A 24,461-nucleotide genomic window follows, 5' to 3' on the forward strand; every position below is an offset into this window, starting at 1 on the left:
TGTCTCATAATGTATACGCACCAGGGGGCTAAATCAAACTTGTACAGGCAACTTGATTTCTGGATTTCCTGAGTGCTTGACTTTGTACCCTAAACAATATTCTTTAAACCAGGCCTGCACAACTCGTAAAGCAGCGAGGGACATATTACTCCAAAGAAAACAGCTGAGGGCCGAAACCCCCCGCCCCCCTGAAACACCCGCTCCCGCAGAAACAACCCCACCCCCAGCGCCGCCCGCCCCACGGAAGCTATCTTTTCATGTGCTGTATGTTTATACCTGCCTACTGTATTTTCAACTCCATGCATCTGATGAAGTGGGTTATAGTCCACGAAAGCTTATGCCCAAATAAATTTGTTAGCCTCTAAGGTGCCACAAGGACTCCTTGTTGTTTTTACTGATACAGACTAACACGGCTACCCCTCTGAAATAAACAGAAGTCACAAGAATCTTCTATAGTGGAAAGTGACAGGCGACCGAAATATAGAGATTGCTACTTGCTCCCCCATGAACATTTGATATTGTTTCCATTTGACCAGCTGGGTAAATATCCTAGTTCACACAGCATGTGGTCATGTATATTATGCCAATCACAATGTCAGAATTTGCACAGCTTTTATTGTGGTCTTTTTTTTAATGATCACTTGGGTCATTCCTAGGCTCTTATTGTATTTCCCCACCCCCCTCTAATTTGTCATTAAGTAAATAGGAATAGTGACTGTCCACTCACATCTGCTTCCAGTGATTGAAACTGATTAAGAAAATTTGGTGGGAAGTTTGTATTACTTTTAACACAAATAATTTATTACCTGAGGCTTTGACCCAATTAGTGAATGAATGAACTAAATGGAAGGTACTATATACCATCCTCCTCCCCACCCCCACAAACAACCTGTATTGTTTTGCTTTATTTGACTATCTGTACAAATGGATGGCAGTGAAAGAACAAGTGCAGCTGTTTTGTTTAATGAGGATACTAGACTCTGGAGTGAAGCAGTGCAGGTAGGAAGCATTGGCAGATTTGGAAAGCTATTGCATGCCCATGTGCATATCCTTCCTCTGGCTGGAAGAGCAGCATTTGCAAAGCTTAGACTGTCTCAGCTATTTTGGAACAAGAAGCCTTTTCTCAGTAAGGCAGCTGATGCTCTGCAGTCTCCAAGGTTTTTTAGCTGCTTGTGAAAGGAAAGGTGAGCGGGGGTGGAGTTGAATAGGAATGTCTTAAACTGCCTGCTTACAGGTAATGGCCCGCTTTCTCCCCACCTGGGAAGAATTTGGCATCTTCTGGGTATTTATGCCTCCTAGCAACCAGTGCCTGGTGCAGCAACGTGACTTGCTTTTGAGCCAAGTTCTAAGCTTGCATAAGACTGAAGAGGAAAAAACCTGGCTAAGTCTGGGATAAAACTCGGAGATGCCAACTGCCTGAGCTGAGCTGCCACCCTCCCTATGAACCCCGTAACAAGCCCTATGTCTCATTGCAACATTCACATCCATGGCAGGCTTTTAACTTAATGCATAAAACCCAAATCAAATATCCCCCCACCAGGTGTGAACAACAGAGTCTCTCTCCTTTTCTTGGGAGATCTGGCACTGAAGCTGGTAGTGGGCTTTCCCTTGCTGCCACAAGGGGATGTCTGTTAACAGGATGTTTTGGGATGCCCCCGTTGCTAACAGAAGTGCTAAGAAGTTGTGCAATTTATTTATACTCTGTCATAAGTGTGCCTGCATGTGACAGGTACGTACACACGCTACAAGTCAAAAGCTGGTGTCTTGGATAGCTGAGCTTCTGACACAGCTCATCCCATAATACACAAAGGTGTCGCTGCATCTGGGCTGCTTTCTGATCCTCCCCTTCCTCAGAAGCCATGGGCTGTTCTTAGCCAGTGGCTCTGTGCTTTTGAGGAAGCTGATCCTCTCTGCCTCTGATGCTGGGGCACAGCTCCTGCAGGAATAATGCTCACCGAGGCGTTCAGGGGGAAGGGCTGCTCTAGTTTCTTTGCTGCAGTGGGGCTTTCATTGTCCGCTTCGGAGTGTGGACTAAAGAGCAAAGGGGGGTGCTTGGATCCTGGAGGGGACTGCCAACATACATTAATTACTCTGGCAGTGAAGGCTCTTGGAGGGGAGGAGGGAGACTGATGCAGGAAGGGGGCTCCACGCCAGGCCTCCCTCCCTAGCCATTTCCCTGCACGGGTTAATTAGATTAAATTAGGGAGAGAATTAAATTGTACTCCTCTTTGTAAGTCTTCTTTTGATTGATGCCAGTTTAATATTGACTGCACTGCTTGCTAGTGGTAAAACGATTACGGATGGAGGCACCTGCAATGAGATGTCCCCTCCCCCACACCCCAGTTGATCTATTTTGCATAGAAACCCTCTCCCTTGTGTCCCTGTGCTGATAAATCACAATGCCCTGGCCATGCCTGCTGTTGGAACAGGAGAGGCATAGGGTTGCTGTTCACAATTGGGACATGTTTTCCTTTGGGATTTCAGTGCAGGGAAAACTCCTCTAGCTTGCAGATCTGTGCAGAGTGATAAGAAACCCGCCCTGTCCTGCTCCATAAGGGAGGAGCAGTGCTAACCGGAAACCCAAAGCCAGATGTGCAAAATGGGAACCTACTCGGTGCCTCCCTTCAGAGGGGTGGCTGGGACTCCATGGGGTTCCCTTTGGGGAGAGGTCACTCTGTCTCCCAGGGAGCTCTGAATTTGGTTGCAGCCTGATGGTAGATCTGATTTTTTTTTTTTTTTTTTAACATGGGTTTATTCGTAACCCCCACCCCCTTGCCACTGTCTCCCCTCTACCCCAATTTTAGTCTTTCCCTTTGCTTTTTTCCCCTCTTCCACCACATCATCCACCCTAGTTCTGCTCACTTTCTCCCTCCTTCACCTGGGCACTGCCACCTTTGGAGCGTCTCTCTCCCTGAAACTGCATTTCCAGCAGTTCTGCTAAGAACATAAATTCTGACGATCATCTGCTCGCTGCACTATAGCTGTGAAAGATGTGGTGGGGCTGGGAGCCAAGTGCTCTTCCGAGGGCCCTGAAGTGGGTATTTTGGTAGGTCTGTAAAGACTGAGGCTTGTTAACCTTGTGTGTGATGCGTGTATTATAATTTCAACTCTGGGTGAAATCGTCAGTGAATTGAGGCAAGAAGATTTCCAAGCGATCCGAAAGCACAATGCTCTATCCAACCCACAGCCCTTAGAATTTCTATAGGAACCCTCCTAGAAAGGGCAGAGTGTGGGAGTCTTGGCACCGAGCTCGTCAGGGCTTTGACTTTCAGTCACATCCTTGCTGTTTGTTGCTAGTGGCGCTTTCCTCCTTCTCAACAGCATCTGAATTGGTACGGGTCTGCCCGAGGCTCCCTTTCTTACCCTCCCAGTTTTCTCTTCTGTAAGCAAGGTGCTCAGCCTCCCAACACAGAACACTTGGGTGGTCCTCCTTGCCTTGACTCTTCCTGTCTTTTGGTTTTCCATCACTCTGGCTCCCAAACGGTGGCCCTTCCTTGCAATGGCCCAGTGAGTGGGTATTCTGAAGTAGTACCTCAAGTGGGGAGGGAGTAAGTGTTGCACTAAGTTTTGAAAACACATTTCTGCAAGTTTTATTGTTTGATATTTTCCCTTCACCTCTGGGCAGGAGGGTGTGTGTGTTTTTATGTGCACGTGTATGTGTAGGCTCATTGCCCTGTGTCCTCTGGAATTATGCAGCCACACAGATTGCCACATAATTCCATATTCGGGTTTATGTAACTCTTAACATTTCACTGTCTCCGTGTCTGCTTTGTGTGGTTCAACAGTTCCACAGGGCAGGTGGCTATTTGAGAGTTATGTGCTGCTGGATTCTGGGGGAGCAGGCAGTGCTTTCGGAGGTGGGGTATTTTGCAAGCAGTATGGGGTGGTTGCTCCAAGCTCCACCAGGGAAGCATTTTATTTTGCAGGTGGAGGTCTGCAGGAGATGGGGGGGCTAGGACTGGGAGAAAGAACAGCAGTGGGACTTCTAAAGGGAGAAGAGGGGGTTTGAGGTGGGTGCCCTGGTGGAGGCATTCAGATTGAAGTGATTAGGCAGCTAAGAGCCATTAGAATTAAAACCAGGTGGTTTTCCATGTTGAAAACTTTGTGTGTATAAAGTTTTCAGCTTGGTGTGAATTGTAATGACTCTCAGCTGCTAAATTGGCTTAAATTTCAGTGCCTTCCCCAAGCTCCTTTCTCTTTCTCTCTCTGCCCTCTGGTCCCCACCTCTCCTAATCCATATCCCACACAGCCCCAACCTGGTACAGACCTCTGCCTTCTGGAGAAGGTGCCTACCTATCTTGGAGCTCTGCTAGAAAGGCAATTTCCAGTACAAGCCTCCCCCTCACTAGTCTCATGTCAAATGGGTACAATGGACCATACAGGAGACAGGCCCTTGCAACTGTCTAGACTTGATTTCTTTCCTGCATCTGTTTTGTGAAAAATGTGGAATCTGAGTCTGTTTTCCTAAATGTTTTTTTGGTGCTTATGTATGTCCCAGGGCCAGGCGGTAACCCAGCTCTGGCCCTGGTCTTCAGGTCTGGGGAGGCTACCTCTGCTATCTGAGATTCTTCACTGGCTGTCTATCCTGTCTGACTTTGAAACTTCAATGGTGGATGGGGAACGTGGCCTCTGTCTCCACTTCATCCGCTTAGGGGTTTTCACAGCTAGGCAGTTTAAAAGTGTTATTTCATATGTATGACACCTAATCCAGGCAAACTCAGTGCCTAAAGCTATGGTTATAAACAGCACCCCGCTCCTCCCTTTGGGTATTGTTGGCATCTCAAACTACTCCTTGGGTGATTGCTATGAAAGGGCTAGTCTACACTGGCAATGCTAAAGTGCTGCCGCGGAAGCGCTTTAACATGCCTTGTGTGGTCGCGGAAAGCCAGGAGTCTGAAAAAAATGAAAGATGCCTGGGTGTTCCTGTAAAGTTCAGTCAGGTTGAGAGCTACACTTCCCATGGAGAGGACCATCAAAATTACTATTGCCCCCATTGCTGGAGTGTTTAAAATCTGTACATATGTAAATAACTAGCTATAGATAAAGACCTAGAAGATGGTGTTCAAGAATATGTAGCATAGTTCCTGGGTTTTGTAGGACCAATAAACCTTCCCTTTGTGCACTGCAAATGGTTTCCACTGGCAGTTCTTAGCAGTCCCTAATGAAATGCATCCATCAGAGGCTCTCTCTAAGTACATGCAGCTATGCATCTGACCTCTGGGCCACAACCAGCAGGTAATGGATATTCAGATGTGAGAGAGTCTCCCTTCCAGCCCTATAATAAACAAATGCTGTCGTGGTAACAGAGCTGGAAGACAATAATGCCAAGTGGTTGTGAGAGTTTGGGCTTGTCTACACTGGCAATTAACAGCGCTGTAACTTTCTCGCTCAGGGGTGTGAAAAAACACCCCCCTGAGCGCAGCAAGTTACAGCGCTGTAAAGCGCCAGTGTAGACAGTGCCCCAGCACTGGGAGCTACGCCCCTCAATGAGGTGTGTTTTTGTTAAGAGCGCTGGGAGACGCCGCGACCACACAAGGCATGTTAAAGCACATGTTTATATCTATGAGTGGAGGCACTGATGGCAATAGAAGTTTTACTGAATTAAGAACTACAAGATTTGACCCTCCAACTTTCTTTCAAGAGGAAGAGCTGCCCAGAGCTCCTGTACCTGTTTATTTTCCTTACCTGACTGCAGTGACCCTGATATACCTCAGAAGTCTCAATTTTTTTCTCAACTTTAAAATGTGGAATTTTCTTGGTGTTTGGTTTTAAATATTCTCCTGTGAGAACTGCAACTCAATCACTGTAGTGTTGTGTCTAAGAGCCTTCTGGAAAGTAACTAGCCTTTAAATAGAAGTAAAAGCAGTGTTGCCAACTGTCATGAGTCTCATGATAATTATTGTTTTCATTAAAGCCCCAGCTCCTGGAGTCAAGTGGATATGTAATGATTTCAGCCTTCATTCTTAAAAAAAAAAAAAAAAAAAAAATGAAGTTTCTAGCCCAGCGGTAAGCAACCTATGGCACACGTTCCAAAGTCAGAATGCAAGCTGATTTTCAGTGGCACTCACACTGCCCGGGTCCTGGCCACCTGTCCAGGGGGCTCTGCATTTTAATTTAATTTTAAATGAAGCTTCTTAAACATTTTAAAAATCTTATTTACTTTACATACAACAATAGTTTAGTTATATATTATAGATTTATAGAAAGAGCCCTTCTAAAAATGTTAAAATGTATTACTGGCACACGAAACCTTAAATTAGAGTGAATAAATGAAGACTCGGCACACCACTTCTGAAAGGTTGCCGACCCCTGTTCTAGCCTTTATGGCTGTGGACAAAGCTTCAAAATGTGACCCCAGTTCACCCTAAAGGCTCAAAAAGCAGAAGGCAAATAAAAAGAACACCAGAGCTATTATTTTTACATAATCTCATGATTTTAAAGCCAATCTCGTGATTTTTGGTGAGACTGATTCATGATTTTTGAACATTTGGAATTGGCAATACTGTGAAAGTGACCTGAAAGTGTCAATTTCACTCCTATTTAAGGTCAGTGTCTAGTCTATTTGTAGTGAGGTAACACCCCTGGAATCCCAGGCAGGTGCAGTATAAACTGACAGGGGGATGTTTCCCAAGTTAAATGATCTATTCCAAGCTTGGTGAACTGCAAAAAGTGAGAGAAAATAATCTAGATTTTTCTACAGTTGTTACAATTCTTGTATTCAAGAGTTAGTAATAAAGTAAGAATATACATTAAAATTTTAAACCTAACCAGTGTCCCTTAAGTGACTTGACACAAGATGTGAGAACATGTTAGTATTAGAGCTGAGTCGGTCTAATATTTATTTAATTCTTTTTTAAAAAATATAGGAATTAGATACAGTGCTCCTGTCAGCTAATTTCTAAGTTATTATCTGGAAGAAAACCCCCCCACTAGTTTTCAGGTGCCTAAGTAGCCCCTGGAATCATGGTTAAAGTTGCCGTCCCCCATCTGAAATGGCATCCCTGCCCATTGGTGAAATGTTCCTTGCTCCGCCAAACCACAGGATGGCACTCTGCTGACTCTCCCCAGTTTAGGTGGGGCGAATGGAATAGAAATTGTTCCCTTTTCCCTCATCCACTGGGCGATTTGAGCCAGAATAAAGGCACCATGCTATCCCTTCCCTTAGTTTTGGGCCCTTTTTTTCACCTATGCCCCCAAATCTCCACCTTTTCTGAAGGTAACCTTGGCTCAGAGGGCTTGGCTGTATTTTTTTCTGAGTCCTGTGTGTTATCTCTAAACAACCCCTCCTCCCTCCCAACCACCCACTTCCCCAGGGATTCCTGTTTTACAGGCTAAACTTCCAGATCCTTAATTTAATCACCAACCCTTTCTTATCTTAATCACCCTGCCTCTGTTTGTAAACAAAATACTGGGGCACATCTCTGCAGAACTTACATTTCACTTACTATGTCTACACCAGGGGTTCTCAACCTTTTTCTTTCTGAAGCCCCTCCCCAACATGCTATAAAAACTCCACGGCCCACCTGTGCCACAACAGCTGTTTTTCTGCATATAAAAGCCAGGGCCAACATTTGGGGTAGCAAGCAGGGCAATTGCCTGGAGCCCACACCACAGGGGGCCTCGTGAAGCTAAGCTGCTCAGGCTTCACCTTCAGGCCCGGGTGGCGGGGCTCAGGGTGGCTGGGTTTTGGCTTTTTGCCCTGAGCCCCAGTGAGTCTAATGCCAGCCCTGTTTGATGGACTCCCTGAAACCTGCTCGTGGTCCCCCAGGGGTCCTCGGACCCCTGGTTGAGAACTGCTGGTCTGTCCTACGCAGCGTTTAGTGACATGGCTGTGTCGCCACAGCTGTGCCGCTAAAAGGCGCGCAGTGTAGCCGCTGTTTGTCGGCTCTCCTGCCAACAAAAATTTCCACCCCCAAGGAGCGGCGTTAGTGTTGTCGGCAGGAGAGAGCTTCTACTGACAAAGCGCTGTTCACACTGGCACTTGTCTGCAAAACTTTTGTCTTTTGGGAGGGGGTGTTTTTTTTTTAACACCTCTGAAAGACAAATGTTTTGTTGTTTAGTTGCCAGTGTAGACAATGCCTAATACTGTGCTGTAGTCAAGAGCTCCACCTGGGAGCTTGCACACCTCCTGTATGAAACTCGGGGGTTGGAGGGTGTCCTGCTTCCCCCCTCAAATGGTGCCCCTGCCAGTGTGGGTGAAGAGAGAGAGAGAAACCATGTAGAATCTGCCCCTTCCTCCATTGCCCCCGTGCTGGAAACATCTGAACTCACAGGGAGAGGGGATGAGCTATACAGATTCTGCAGAGGCAGGGAGGGTGGAAAGAGGAGAGACAGCCCTTAGCTTTGCAGGGATTATCCTGGCAAGGCCTGTAAATCAGCTCTGCTCTGTCTTCCCCTGGAACTAGTTTTATAGATCAGAGGGGTAGCCGTGTTAGTCTGAATCTGTAAAAAGCAACAGAGGGTCCTGTGGCACCTTTTAAGACTAACAGAAGTATTGGGAGCATAAGCTTTCGTGGGTAAGAACCTCACTTCTTCAGATGCAAGTAATGGAAATCTCCAGAGGCAGGTATAAATCAGTATGGAGATAACGAGGTTAGTTCAATCAGGGAGGGTGAGGTGCTCTGCTAGCAGTTGAGGTGTGAACACCAAGGGAGGAGAAACTGCTTCTGTAGTTGGATAGCCATTCACAGTCTTTGTTTAATCCTGATCTGATGGTGTCAAATTTGCAAATGAACTGGAGCTCAGCAGTTTCTCTTTGAAGTCTGGTCCTGAAGTTTTTTTGCTGTAAGATGGCTACCTTTACATCTGCTATTGTGTGGCCAGGGAGGTTGAAGTGTTCTCCTACAGGTTTTTGTATATTGCCATTCCTGATATCTGACTTGTGTCCATTTATCCTCTTGCGTAGTGACTGTCCAGTTTGGCCAATGTACATAGCAGAGGGTCATTGCTGGCACATGTTGGCATATATAACATTGGTGGACATGCAGGTGAATGAGCCGGTGATGTTGTAGCTGATCTGGTTAGGTCCTGTGATGGTGTTGCTGGTGTAGATATGTGGGCAGAATTGGCATCGAGGTTTGTTGCATGGGTTGGTTCCTGAGTTAGAGTTGTTATGGTGCAGTGTGTGGTTGCTGGTGAGAATATGCTTAACGTTGGTGGGTTGTCTGTGGGCGAGGACTGGCCTGCCTCCCAAGGTCTGTGAAAGTGAGGGATCATTGTCCAGGATGGGTTGTAGATCACTGATGATGCGTTGGAGAGGTTTAAGCTGAGGACTGTAGGTGATGGCCAGTGGAGTTCTGTTGGTTTCTTTTTTGGGCCTGTGTTGTAGCAGGAGGTTTCTGGGTACACGTCTGGCTCTGTTGATTTGTTTCTTTATTTCCTTGTGTGGGTATCGTAGTTTTGAGAATGCTTGGTGAAGATCTTGTAGGTGTTGGTCTCTGTCTGAGGGGTTGGAGCAGATGCGGTTGTACCTCAGCGCTTGGCTGTAGACAATGGATCGTGTGGTGTGTCCGGGGTGGAAGCTGGAAGCATGAAGGTAGGCGTAGCGGTCGGTGGGTTTTCGGTATAGGGTGGTGTTAACATGGCCATCGCTTATTTGTACTGTGGTGGCTAGGAAGTGGACCTCCCGTGTAGATTGGTCCAGGCTGAGGTTGATGGTAGGGTGGAAGCTGTTGAAATCATGGTGGAATTCTTCCAGGGTCTCCTTCCCATGGGTCCAGATGATGAAGATGTCATCAATGTAGCGTAGGTAGAGAAGGGACGTGAGTGGACGAGAGCTGAGGAAGCATTGTTCCAGGTCAGCCATAAAAATGTTGGCATATTGTGGGGCCATGTGGGTGCCCATAGCGGTGCCACTGGTCTGGAGGTATATATTGTCACCAAACTTGAAATAATTGTGCGTGAGGATAAAGTCACAGAGCTCAGCAACAAGTTGTGCTGTGTCATCATCAGGGATACTGTTCCTGACAGTTTGTATTCCATCTGTGTGTGGGATGTTTGTGTAGAGAGCCTCTACATCCTCTACATCCATGGTGGCTAGGATGGTGTTTTCTGGGAGGTCACCAATGCATGGTAGTTTTCTCAGGAAATCAGTGGTGTCACGGAGATAGCTGGGAGTGCTGGTGGCGTAAGGTCTGAGTAGGGAGTCCACATATCCAGACAGTCCTTCAGTGTACCAATGTTATATATGCCATCATGTGCCAGCAATGCCCCTCTGCTATGTACATTGGCCAAACTGGACAGTCACTACACAAGAGGATAAATGGACACAAGTCAGATATCAGGAATGGCAATATACAAAAACCTGTAGGAGAACACTTCAACCTCCCTGGCCACACAATAGCAGATGTAAAGGTAGCCATCTTATAGCAAAAAAACTTCAGGACCAGACTTCAAAGAGAAACTGCTGAGCTCCAGTTCATTTGCAAATTTGACACCATCAGATCAGGATTAAACAAGGACTGTGAATGGCTATCCAACTATAGAAGCAGTTTCTCCTCCCTTGGTGTTCACACCTCAACTGCTAGCAGAGCACCTCACCCTCCCTGATTGAACTAACCTCGTTATCTCCATACTGATTTATACCTGCCTCTGGAAATTTCCATTACTTGCATCTGAAGAAGTGAGGTTCTTACCCACGAAAGCTTATGCTCCCAATACTTCTGTTAGTCTTAAAGGTGCCACAGGACCCTCTGTTGCTTAGTTTTATAGTGTGTGCTTTTTTCTTTCCTTCCAGCTTTCCTTTTACCATAGAGACTGGAAGCGCTGCTGAGAGAAGCTCTTTGTAGTGGTAGGGCTGGTGAGAGAAGGGTGGTGTACATGTGTGGGCATTGCTGAGGAGGGTCCCTGCAAGGCTGGAGGGGCAGTCATCTGAGGTGCCTAGAGGAGAAGGCAAGGGGGTTCCCGGGGCTGCTTCTAAAAAGAAACAGTGTTTTATGTAAGTTTAAAAAGTCATGTCACCCAATGGGGCACATCTCCTGTATTCGGTCATGCATTGCCTGGTTACGATATTGGGGAATGATGGGATGGTGGGCTTGCCACCTTCAGTTGGATGTATATTGTGGCCATACATCGTGAAGTTCTGATTGCAACCCTTCTGCCTGGTGGACCCAAGTTGTTTGGGACAAGAATGGCTGATATGGGTGGACTCTCCCTTTCCAAGTAGGAATGGTGGAACTTTCATTATGCTTGGTCATAAGGAATAGTCTGCAGACCAGTTGACTGCAGCAAGAGTGGATGGTGCTACTCTGTGGTCGCACAGCTCTTCCCTGAGCATTCTCAAAGGGAGTTGTGGGGCAATTGTCCCTCTTCCCCAATGGCATTCTTATGTGGAGTTCCACAGCTTTCCATCTTGGTTTCTCCTCCTGCCAATGTGTCGAAGGCGCTGTCAGGAGAGTTAGTGAGGAGAGTTCGAGCTTTGGTGCTGTCAATGTGCTGAAGACTCCCAGCTCTAGATCTCTATCTCACCTGCCTTAGTCCAGTGTCTGAGGGAGATTGGGGCATGGATGGGAGGTAGCTGCCTGAAGCTCAGTCCAGACAAGGCTGAGATGATGCTGGTAGATTGAGAAGCAACCAGAAGATATGGCAAAGATGGAGCAGGGCCTGCTCTTTGATGTTCTCTGGCTTTTTGTCCTGCACATTTTGGCATGCCATCCATGCTTTTAAAACAGGGTGGATCGGATTTAAATCAAATTGATTTAAATCACTAGTCAGGAAGACACGATTTAATCATGGATTTCTACATAAAAGTGCATTCTTGTTGGTTGTTATAACCTTAATACATATTCTTCACAACTCAGAGATAGATGTAGGTTTCATTTTTAGAAGGTACACATGATACATTTTTAAACAGTGATTTATTTTGAAAACTTTTCAGATTAGTTTTACAGCTATATCAGAAAATGAATGATTGTTTGGTTATTTCATTTACCGAAGGTAATTGAAGCAGATATTTATGAAGTCACTGGGAGATGAACTATCTCCAATTCAACAAGTTAATCATTAATATTTGTAGGATTTTCTTGCCATGCTGTATTAGGAGGAGAACATCACCAGACAGACATTTAAATTGTTTTATTTAACTAAAACAACAACGTTATTTATTCTGGATTTTTTTCTTCAACAGCAAACATATAATATTTTAACAAAATAAGCATATGTTCCTCGCTTCTCCAATTTATCTCCAGACTTCTTCTCCTTGTCCAGATCTATTCTGCCCCCAACAACCTTCTATTAATTGAACTTTTTAAAACTTTGCACTTTTAGAGAGAGGTAAGGGATTGACTCTGTGTACACAAATTTGCAGAGGGACAATAGAGTTGAGATCTGTTATTTCTCACCTCTATATATTATTTAGTTATTTAAAAACATTTTTGTTGTTAACAAGCATGTTACCTCTGGAGACACAAATCCACAGTTTGAGAACTGCAAAACTAAGCATCTCTGATGGTATCTTCTAGACTGAGCGCTGAGTCCCATTGGGTAGATAGAAAGATTAACCTAAATAATCTATACAGAAGCCCCTGGAATCCCCATAAAATTGGGTCCCTAATCCATGAACTATTGGAACTCATTTTCAAAACTTTTCTTAAACATTACATGAATATATTGTCTCATACTATAGAATTAGAATTTATAATCCCTATTCCATGATGAGTTATCTTTGAGCTATAATGTATCTTAATTAAAACTATCTTTTAGAAAGTTTTTTCCCTCAAAAAGCATTTTATCAAAAAAATCCAAATTAAATAAAAAAATAAATCAATTTTTTTTTAATCATTGATTTTTATCCCCCCTGTTTTAAAACAATAAATTTCCACTGGGAGCCTTACTGCCCTAGGTCACACAGTGCTCATGCTTAATAACATGTAATCTCCAATTTATGAGTTTAGCAACTTTTAAAAGACAATTAATCCCTTTGTTTTGTGCTGGGCTTCTTACTTAGCTGTCATTTCCTGCTAATCTATTTTGGTCTCTCTGAAGTATGCAGCATGAATCTAACTGTAGCCCTTCTGTGGCTGCAACCATCCTGGTGGTATTCTCCAGCAAATCTCCCTGGCCATGGTATGATGCAGTGAGCTCCAGGGCTCATGGTGCTCATGCTGTGACACTCATGTCTTAATCTCTCCATAGATCTGCCCTTCCCCTCCAAATCCATTTCATTGACATAGATGAATAGGTATTTCACATGTGATGTGCATGCACATCCTCCCCACTGACACGTCCCATCACAGCTAACCCCCGCACAGCATTGGCCGTGAATTAAAGAAACTTGTTGGCAGGGAATGTTGCCACATGGAAAATTATCACCAGCTTTTACTGACACCATCTTAATCTGATCAAGATTCCCCTGACAACTAGCACTGGGTGAAAAGGTTTGGTTCTCATCAAGGCTTGGGGATGTGTTTTGTGAATTAGGAAATTATTCTACTTTGTTGGGGTAGGGGAAGATGGGCATGACTGGAAGAGCAGTGAATGAGCAAGAAGACATGGAAGTGACCAGTGAGAAGTTGACGGGGCCACTTGTTCTCTTCATTTACTCTTGCAGGAATGTGCGAGGGCCCAAGGGGGGTAATATTCAGAAAGAGGAGCCAGGATGAGCCAGGGTTTGAATGGTGTCCGAATGGAGCTTGCTTTCTTCTCTGCCACCTCAGTTTATGGCCCAGATTGAGAGGGACTGGGGAGGAACTTGTCCCATGAACTTTGCCTCTAGTCATCTGTCCTGTGAGATAAAGCAAGGCAGAGTTGATTAATAGCTTTGGAAAGAAACTCCGCAATTGTCTTTTAATCTTTTCATACCCCCTAGGGAGGGTGGGGGTGGGCAGGGAGGGAGGAAGAAAACAGACTTCTTACCAAATCTGCTTTTTATTAGCTTACTGGGGAAGGGGGGGAGAGTTGGGGGAAGGGGCAGCAGAGTCTAGTGATGAGTCAGGGGAACAGAGGTGAGGATAATGAGAGGGAAAGTGAAATACCGAGAGAGACCGGGATTTGGGAAGAAGAGCAAGAAGCGGGACTGGTACGAGCAGAGGAAGAAGAAAGTGTGTGTGGGGGGGGCGGGGGGGGGGGGGAGTGCTGGTGACTTAGTGAGTCAGATGCTGTGTGTAAATGTGATATTGACGTCTGATTCCTTTCCATTCCACTCCTAAATTTAGCCTAGGGAAACTGCCTCCTTGTTTTTTCCCTTTGCCAGAGGTGCTTGCTTCTTCTCTGTAGGTTTCCTGCTAACCCTCCTTGCACTGATCCCCAGCACACATGGCGTGTGCACAGTGCTAAGGGGCCTGTCTGCCACATGCTGCCGGAAAACTCTCCAAAGTGTCTCCCACTTACACACCCGCTACTCCAAAGTGGCTCCCTGCCATCCCTGCTGGAGAAAGTTCAACTTCTCTGCAAGAGCCTTGGAGGAGGGTCTGATGGTAACCAGGGGCGGCTCCAGGCACCAGTGCAGCAAGCGCATGCCTAGGGTGGCAAGCCGCGGGGGGCGGCCTGCCGGTCGCTGTGGGGGCGGCAGTCAGGAGGCCTTCGGCGGCATGCCTCCGGGAGGTCCGCCGGTCCCGCGGTTTCGGCAGCAATTCGGCGGCGGGTATGCCGAAGCCGCGGGACCGGCATTTCACCCGCAGAAACGCCGCTGAATCCGCGTGACCGCGGGCCGCCTGTAGGCATGCCGCTGAAGGCCACCTGACTGCCGTGCTTGGGGCGGCAAAAAACATAGAGCCGCCCCTGATGGTAACACAGATGTATTGCCTCCCCCTTGCATCAAGAACCAATTACTACTCTGCACGTGGGCTCCTTTGGAATAAAACAAGGCACCTACATAACGCCTTTTGTCTGACGATCTCCAAGTGCTTCACAAAGAAACACTAGATCCATCAGAGATTCCAGAGCCAACTTCTGATTTCTTTTTTTTTAAAGCCACAGCTCATGATTACATGTTGCCACTAGGATGGTGTAATGCAGGGTTGAGGGTATGGCACAGTACCCCTAGAAATAAAATCTTTACAAGAGCATGTTGTTGCCAATAGCTTCAGTATAAAAAAGGACCTAGATACTAGATTGGCTAGGACATCACTTAGGCAGCAATAATCCTGTCACTCAGCAGTGAATAGTTTCATAAATGTCTTTGACAGCAAAACAGGGTTCAGACTGGGAGGAAAATATGACGTAGTTAATCTATGTGAGCTCTGCCCACAATCCCAGAGTGGCTGGATACTTCTGCTAAAATGATCAGCAGTGAACTAGTTAATAATGTTGACCTTTTAAACTCTCATCAGACACCAGAGTAAGTACTCTATTGCATGGAAACAGTGCAAGCCTCTTTCAGAACTATTGTTTGTTTGGTCTGTATTTGTAAGCTCTCATTGGGACACACCTAGAAAGTTTTCTTCAGAAATATATTGGTTGAGATTTTTATTTTTTTTTAATTTTTATTTCAAGGCTTAATTTCTTTAGAAACTGATGAGGGCACTAGAAAAAGTGGTGGTTTGATGTACTTGGCCCAACTGAATTGGGCTCCAAGTGTGAAAATATCAGCACTATTTTTTCCACCCTCTGGTAACAAAACACTGAACAAACAGAATCTTACAAAAACTAAACGTGCAGAAGGCTAGATGGATGCTTTTCTGTATTTGTTTTTATTATTAATGTTCATATAAAGCTTGTTGTGAACTGTTGATAGAGTAAAATTCACTAGGGCAAACTTGAATGATATATCTCCGGATTCATGATGCCCATGTAGTCTTGTATGGGTTAGAAACAAGATAGTGCACTAGGTGGACCAGTGATTTGTCCCAGTATAGCAATTTCTATTTTCCTATATTGACTTGAGCAATATATTTTACTAATACATTGCACAATCCCACAGTACTTTCTAGGCTCTCCCACAAACCCTGCTTTGGGAAGCTGTTTCAGACACTGTTGAACATGGACCTCAGCAAAACTGTAATGTAATGCACTGCACTCCAAGGATTGGCAGGACTGCAGTGTGGACGCAGACTGAACTGGGTGGCAGAAACTAGGATGGTAAATGGGGCCACAGTGAACAGTTAAACTTTGCTAGCACAATTTATTCTTTTAACTGTAACTTTTACCCTTTGAAATGATGCAGCAATCTAGCACAGAGAGGGCTAGAAAAGTTCCCAAGGCCACAGAGAGATTCAGAATGAGAGCCAGATTAGAATTCAGGAGTTCCTGGCTCCCGGTCTTGTGTTTGTAGCATGCGTCATATAATTAACTTTAGTTTATTTGCATACTGCAATCCTATTGGTTAAAACAACCTAAAAGTTGGGTGGAGTCTTTATAAAACTAGAACAGTATGACAAGACTGCCATGAAATGTAACTTCTGTGAAATTCAGACCTCTGGCAGTGTAGCAACAGGATATGTCTTGTTCCTTGTTAACTGGCAGTGGTGTTTTTGGGTGGGTGTGGCACGTGTTCATATATTTTCATGGATTACATTTAAGAGTTATTTTTTAAAAATCTACTTGTGACTGGTTGTCAGGTGTTACACCCTTGTGTAAAGGTCAGGAACTATTTGGCTGACTCCCCCTGGCAGGCTGGCATGGTGGTGGGACTCATTAGCCTTAGCACAGGAGTTTGAGCCTCTTTGATGAGGGAAAAGAGCTAGAAGGAGTGACAGGAAGTCCTGCAGAGAGAAGCCCTGGGAATAGCCAACTCTGGAGGTGTAAGGCCTAAGTTTGTTTGTAAGTAACTGTGGGTTCAGTTGCTTAAGTTAAGAATACCAGAAAAACCCAGGATCCTCCCCCATTTGCTGAGCTATTCTAGGAAATGCTTTATTTATGGATTTGCCTGCTTGGTTTGAAGACCATTGCGTCTTCTTGCATGTCTTTAATTTTTAGATGGTTTCTTCGAGAAAGAGCACAAAGGGCTGGTCGACACTGGTAACGTACATCGGCATAGCTGCGTCTCTCAGGGACACACCACTGACAGACATAGCTATGCCGACCTAACCCAGGGTGTAGAAAGTGCTATCTTCCATCCACCTAGCTACCGCCTCTCAGGGAGGTGGAATACCTGTGCAAATGGGAGAACCCCTCCTGTTGGCATATAGGTAGTGTCTACGCTGAAGCACTACAGCCGCTGTAGTGATTGAAGTCCTGTTTTCATGCAAATGTCCCTAGTCATAAAACACAAAGGAACTTAATATTAAAAAACCCGCTGCACAGAAATGATTCTACCTGGATATCGCATCTACCCTCAATTCTCCATACTGTTTTCTGAAGATTTAATGGACCAAAATTCTCCCGGGTGTAATTCTTCTGAGTTGCACGAGGGACGACTTTGGTCCATTAAGCCTACCTTGCTTCATATAGTGGGATTTCTCTTTGTTTTTTCTGATTGCCTGGAAGCTGAGGATTACACAGATTTTCCCATCTGCTAATGTACTATTTCATAGCTCATGATTTGAGGGGCTTAACCTCCCCTGAATTGTTAATGGGTCACAGACCACCTGCCTCTTTACATGAAGCCTGCAGAAATAAAATAGAGTAGATCAGACCTGAAACTGGAGTGACTGGTCATGCTAAATTAGATCCTTCTGTGCTTTTTACTCTTAACTAAACCTCTTAAAAACACTTTCACTGCTGGATGAGCAGGTTACCTGTACCATTGGAACTGCCCCACTAACATACCGGTAAATGTTGTTGAATGCCTGTATGTTCAGCACAGCAGATGTATTTTACCTGGGCATAGCTAGAACATTTAGCAGGCACACAGCCTACCTTTGGGGAAAACATTGGGTGGAAACTCGTGCTAGTTCTAATGAAGGAAGGTGATTTTTGTAAGCTGGTGAATTGGAGGTTAAAACTTCAGTGCCCTATGGTGGTGTCTGCTATGAGGCAGTGATGTTAACTGAGTGGGACAGCATCAGTCAGCAGTATTGGGCCTGAGGTGTTGGAGTGTCTGCGCCTCTCTATGGTGTCTATTCCGTTTCATAACTCGTATTGCTCCTGGCGGGCAACCCTGTCAGACCAAGTGAGAGGCAACGGCATGGGTTGGACAAGAGTTTGTTACGACACGCCAGTGCCTGGAGAAATGTTGTGGCTGCAGGCTTTTCCAATTGGCTCCGAGCTCATGGCAGGAGATTCCTTACCGCTGCTGAGGTAACTGAAAAGAGAACAGATTGGAGGACACCCCTGTAAAGTTCTTCTTGCGTGAGCCCAATGGTGTGACAGTGAGGCTCGATTAGTTCTGTTTAAAAGCTCATATGTGAGAACTTCTGCCTTTTCTATTGGATGAGGCTTTTGGTGGCATTTGTAGAGTGTAGGCTTCATAATGAAACAGCAATATCTCTTCAGTATTTGGTACCGTGCTCCCTACTCCAATTTGTAGGCCTTATCTACCCCAGGGATTTCCCCCAGTGACAGACATGGATTGCTGGTCATGCGCTGGTGCAAACCCCTGTTATAGGCAGGATATAAACTGTGATTTGCACTAGTGTAGTCAGCTCTGTCTGAAGGCCTTGTCTACACCAGGGATTTTCTGAACCTGAGAGTCATGTATTGCCCAACATCCTAATGGAACAGCAGTGGTGGGGGGAGCTATAGGGTGTGGCACAGCTAAGTAGCAACACTGCAAAACTGGTGAAGCTTTGGAGGTGTTCCCTGCATGTTTGTGGGGAGGGGGACTCTCTTCATGCTGTGATGCATCCTCAGATACTGGAGAGGAGCCATGGTCATACCTAGCCACTGTAGAGGATGCCAACTTTCCCCAACCGTTTCCCTCTTCTACAGCTGCCATCGCTTGTGCTTTTGCCAAGAGACAGTAGGAGGGATGTATTTCCATGTCAGAAGTCAATGTCACTCCTCTCTCTAAGACAAAGGATGTCACAAGTGCTGTTTTGTCCATCTCCAGCAAGTCCCTATAGCCCTTGAACTGGGTCCCCCTCATGTTGCAGCCCTATGTGAGGGGTATTCATATGGGGAAGAGAAAAATGCAGTTATCAGGAGCTGCCCTGCTGAGTCTGAGTTCTTCGAATCATAGAATCATAGAAGATTAGAGTTGGAAGAGACCTCAGGAGGTCATCTAGTCCAACCCCCTGCTCAAATCATGACCAACCCCAACTAAATCATCCCAGCCAGGGCTTTGTCAAGCCGTGCCTTAAAAACCTCTGAGGATGGAGATTCCACCACCTCCCTAGGTAACCCATTCTAGTGCTTCACCATCCTTCTAGTGAAATAGTTTTTTCCTAATATCCAACCTAGACCTCCCCCACTGCAACTTGAGATCATTACTCCTTGTTATGTCATCTGCCACCACTGAGAACAGCCTAGTGGTGGCAGATGACATCCTCTTTGGAACCCCCCTTCAGGTAGTTGAAGGCTGCTATCAAATGCCCCCTCACTCTTCTCTTCTGCAGACTAAATAAGCCTAGTTCCCTCAAACTCTCCTTGTAAGACATGTGCCCCAGCCCCCTAATTATTTTGAAGGCATTGATTGTACAGTTCCATGCAAGGAGTGAATTTGCTCACCAGTTGGGAGGGAGGATCATCTTGTCGCTGAGAATGTCGTCTTTCCTGGGCAGCGGCACGTCTTTCACTTCTGAGACCCTGAGTTTTCACAGGGTTGGTTCCTTTGCCCCTATGTTATGTGATGGGGCCCTGGCAGAGATGCGTTCTCTTCTGCCCTGTGTTGAAAATGATCCATAGGGTTTTCACTGATGGAGGGTGGGGAAGGGGAGAGAATGTATTCTGGATCATACCCAGACTTGTGTGGCAGCAGAGTCATCGCGGCATGCTAAGAGTGAGACTCCTGGCTTTGTCAGTAATTTTGGGGGAATCTCCCCTTTCCTGCGCCTCCAAAATGGTGGACCTTAAGCTTGTGGTGGAGGTGATTATATTGATTACCATAGGGAGAAGGTCACAGCTGTTTGTTTCTAGCAGGGTTGGGCAAACTACGGCCCGGGGGCCGCATCCGGTCCTTCAGATGTTTTAATCTGGCCCTCATGGGAGCGGGGTCCGGGGCTTGCCCCGCTCTGCGCATGCTGTGGTTCTGCGCGGCTCTCAGAAGCAGCAGCATGTCCCCCCTCTGGTTCCTATCAGGGATCCATGGCCAATGGGAGCTGCAGAGGCGGCACCTGCGGACGGATCAGCGTGCCGAGCCGCCTGGCTGCACCTCTGCATAGGAGCCGGAGGGAGGGACATGCCACTGCTTCTGGGAGCTGCTTGAGGTAAGCGCACCCTGGAGCCTGTACCCCTGACCCTCTCCCACACCCCAACCCCCTACCCCAGTCCTGATCCCCCCTCCTGCCCTCCGAACCCCTTGATCCCAGCCCGGAGCATTCTACTGAACCCCCAACCCCTCATCCCCAGCACCACCCCAGAGTCCGTATCCTCAGTCAGAGCCCTCACACCCAAACCCACTGCCCCACCCCTCCCCTCCCACACCCTGAACTCCTCATTTCTGGCCCCACCTCAGAGCCCCCACACACAGCCGGAGCCCTCCCCCCCCCCCCGCACCCCAACCCCCAATTTCGTGAGCATTCATGGCCTGCCATACAATTTTCATACCCAGATGTGGCCCTTGGGCCAAAAAGTTTGCCTACCCCGGTTTCTAGAGTTCCTCCTCTGGCTGATTTCTGGACAGCCCCAGAGGAAGCTATTTATTTTTTCATTGGTCTCCAAAGCGAATGGGCTCTTGCACTGTGCCTCTTGTTTTCTGACTGGCTAATGACCTCTTGGCCCAAACGGAGGCCTTTTCTGTCCTGTCTGTGCTACAGGCAAGAGCCATACCACACAAAAGATAATTCCTGTCTGGGTCCATCCTGAGCTAGTCCCAGTCATTGTCCTGACATTCAGGGCCTGGCTGAAGGTGCAGGGGTAAGGGAAGGGCAGAATCTGAACTGTTAATGGCAGTGCTTGGCAGGATACAGTTGATGGAAAGCTATACTGAAAGTCACTGGAGAGGAGATGCCCAGCTCTTTTCTCTGAGAGCTACCCCTCTTTCCTGGCTCCGTACCCTCCCACTCGGGTCTAGACATCCTGTTTTGGTGCCCAGAATGTAGGGTCATTCTTACGTCTGGGGAGAAAGGACGGAATCATCGGGCTGTCACACAGACTTTCCTGACTCACCTTTCTTTCTGTCTAGCTTGTGAGTGGTAAGAGATTCAGGGCTCTCAGCCCCTGGAAAGGTGATTATTTATGGCACTCCACAGGGGAGTGATTTGTGATTATCCCCCAACCTCCCTTTGCGTTTTCCAGCTAGCTGGGTAGGGGTGGACAGATGTGCCAGGCTGTCATTCATTCTTCTGCCAAGGACAAGAGGATAAAGCATGTTATGATACCCACAGGCTGTTCTGTCAACTTCTTTTTGTTCTTCTAGGTGTGTCGTCGTGCTCTTCAACCCTAGGAAAAATAAGCAACACCATATTCTAAACAGCTCCAGGTGAGTGAAACTCAGAGATACACAGACAGCTGCCTCGTATTACTTGGGAGGTGAATTTGGAGTCCTCTTTCTGGCTCTAGCAAACTATAAGAGTTGCTGGGGATAACGGTGTCCAGAGCTAGTGAGTCCTAAACTCACTGGTGTGGGACTAGTGGCTGTGGGGAGAAGTTGCCTGCTAATTTAACCCTAGCTCCTCCTTAACATGAGTTACTGTGGGGAAAGTTGTAGCAATGATAGCTAGGGAAAAGCTCATAAATACTACATTCCCATGTGGAACTGCTGTAAGGAATGACATGGAGGATGTTTTACTTGAACTCCGTGGGACTTGCATTATTCTTTCCCTGAGGTTGTAGCCTTGGTTTAGAGCAGGACTGACTGACACCTGGTCCTCTAGTTGGCAGGCAGGGGCCAGAGGACCATAAGCCTATAGCTGTGAAACCCTTTCTTTGCCTCAGACACACTGCAAGGGGTTTAGGCTACAGGGAATCCACGTGTTCAACCTGTGGGGAAACAAAACCATTGTCAAGTTATTACATGTGTTGTGGGCCTCTTTCCAGTCACCTCCTCCCCCTCCCCCACCCCCGCCTTCGGGTGACCAGATAGCAAGTGTGAAAAATTGGGATGGGGCAGGGGGTAGTAGGGTCCTATATAAGACAAATCCCCTAATATTGGGACTGTCTCGATAATATCAGGACATCTGCTCATCCTCTCCATTCTCCAGTCATGACAGACTGAACTGAAACCAGATACCAGGCACCACCTCACAGTGTCCTCTTGTCTATGTTTTAGGAAGACGATTACAGCTCTTGCTTTCTCCCCTGATGGAAAGTACCTGGTTACTGGAGAGGTAAGTGCTGAAAATTGTTTAAAACAGGTACATGTCTGCAGGCCATCCCACTACAGACCGGGAAGAAGTGTGGCTGCTGTAGAACGGGAAATGGGCAATGTGTGTGGGGGGAGAAACTTGAGTTTCATTAAATCCTGTATCCTTTTTGACAGGGTTTTGGCCCATAGGATATCCAAAGAGAGACCCTAACTGTGCCTCTGCACTGCCCTTAAATGGGGAAATGTGGTTTTTGCTCTCCCCCACTGATTCATCTTTGCATCAGCCAGCCTCGTTACTGGTTGTCTCCTTAAGCTATATTGAAAGGGTTTTCCAAACGTTCTGTCTGCCCAGATCGAGGCAGGTGAATCTCCTGGGACAGACTCCTTTTGCCAATGGCAGCGTGGAGATTAGCTGAAGATATTGGGCGCTGCTCTACCTATTAACATAGGGGAAGGAGCGAGGGACGGGGACTGGAAGTTTCTAGTGGCTGGATTGAGTTTAGGGTTGCATCCCTTAGGATTTCAGGGAGTGAGCCGAGACCGTAACAATATAGCGGAGAGTGAAAAGTGCCTGTGGAATGGAGCTTCCAGAGTAGTGATAAAGGGGCCAGTGCCCGTGGGTTTGGCAGTGCATGCTTCATTACTGGTGACATGCTTTCTCCTTTCAAAGGTGCTTAAAGGGAGAACAAGGCTGGCTGTATTGTGGGGTCTGTGCTGTGTTAGAAGTGCAAGGTTGCATACTGTACATGTAATGAATTTGCAGTTGTTAGATGCTAGAAACACACAAAAATGTCTCCCTGTCCCCTTTTGGTCATGCTCAGCTTGCTGTCATGTGTCTCTAATGACTACTTGTCATCCAACTCCAGTATGTTGTAACTTACTGGTGAATGTGTGTGTCACCAGTCTCTCTCTGTGCCCAGTACTTGGAGGATATGAGTAGAAGTTGGCAAAAAAAAAAAATTCGGCGAACAGTTTATTTGCTGAAAAATGCAGGGTCGGGTCAAATTCAGCTAATAGTTTCAGACCAAAAAAGAGGGGAAAATTCTGAAAAAGTCAAAACATTTTGATTCTTTGCTTCAAAATGACATTTCATTTTGAAATGTACCTAATTTAATTAAAATTATACCACAAAAGGGTGAAACGCCCTATTACGAAATGTTTCATTTCAGGTCGAATTACACAGTTTGACTTGAAATGATTCCTTCCCCCCGCCCCTGAAAATTTTTGAGGGTTTTTGTTGGTTTAGTTTGATTTGGTTTGGTTTAGCCATCAAACTGAAAAATCAATTATTTACCCAGCTCTAAATACAAGTCTGTTGCACCCTCAGCTAGAGCCCTCTGGCCCAAGCTGTAGTAGCTCATACTTTAAGCTCTGCATGTCCCTGGTTCAATCCCCAGTGTGTTGACCAAGCTGGTGAAGTTAGCTTGTTAGTTAGGCTGTGACAGGCTTCTCCCTTTATGCATCAGGCACAGAGGAGGACCTGTAAGAGACACTTACCAATGGGTTATATCTACAGAGCAGAGCTGGCTGAAAATTATCCTTATGGGTTTGTTTTTAGACCAAAATAATTTTTGTTTTGGTTGAAGTTTCATTTTTCAACTAAAAATTTCAAAATGAAAATTCAGATTTGTTTTGGAAAGTTTTTTATTTTTATTTTGGTGGGGAAAACACCACTTTCACTCCTCTCCTCCCCCACCATTGAGGGGTGGAACGGCAGAATAAAAACTTTAGTGGTTATTTTCCCACTGATACAACACACAACTTTTTGATTAGAAACTTTTTGCTGAAAAACTACACTAGAACTGGAAAATTTAGAATGAAATGGCAAATTTTCATTTCATTTGAGTTGTTTTGCAGCATATAATTTACCTTTTTTGACCAGCTCTACAGCCATTCTGTGGGTCCTCTCAAAAGCGTTACTTTTGAGTGTTCATCTTGTCATGTAGTGCCCCCTGCTGATGGCAGCACTTAGTCTTTCCTTAGTACTGCTCCTGAAGTTCTGCAGTTAGTATAGACTGGTAATAGCTGACTAAAGAGTGATGAGTTTGTGAAGTCTGAATCTTGCAGGCTGAGTGTACCAGTTCCGCCTAGTGACATTAAATTGGTGCATGGCTGGATTTTCTTCAGTGAGAGCACGGAGGCAAGGGTGACCAGACAGCAAGTGTGAAAAATCAGGACGGGGGTGGGGGGTAATAGGAACCTATATAAGAAAAAGACCCCAAAATCGGGACTGTCCCTATAA

General features: G+C 46.1%; 1 protein-coding gene across 1 annotated transcript in view; it reads left to right on the forward strand.

The window, feature by feature from the left end:
* MAPKBP1 (mitogen-activated protein kinase binding protein 1) overlaps window positions 1-24,461 on the forward strand; it is a 129,032-nt gene that overhangs the window by 60,089 nt on the left and 44,482 nt on the right. The window contains exons 3-4 of the mRNA XM_065402294.1: window positions 21,332-21,394; window positions 22,184-22,241. Of these exons, the coding sequence (XP_065258366.1) occupies window positions 21,332-21,394; window positions 22,184-22,241 (121 nt within the window). The remainder of the gene's footprint in view (window positions 1-21,331; window positions 21,395-22,183; window positions 22,242-24,461) is intronic.

The sequence above is a fragment of the Emys orbicularis genome, chromosome 4, assembly GCF_028017835.1.
Source record: "Emys orbicularis isolate rEmyOrb1 chromosome 4, rEmyOrb1.hap1, whole genome shotgun sequence".
NCBI lineage: Eukaryota > Metazoa > Chordata > Testudines > Emydidae > Emys > Emys orbicularis.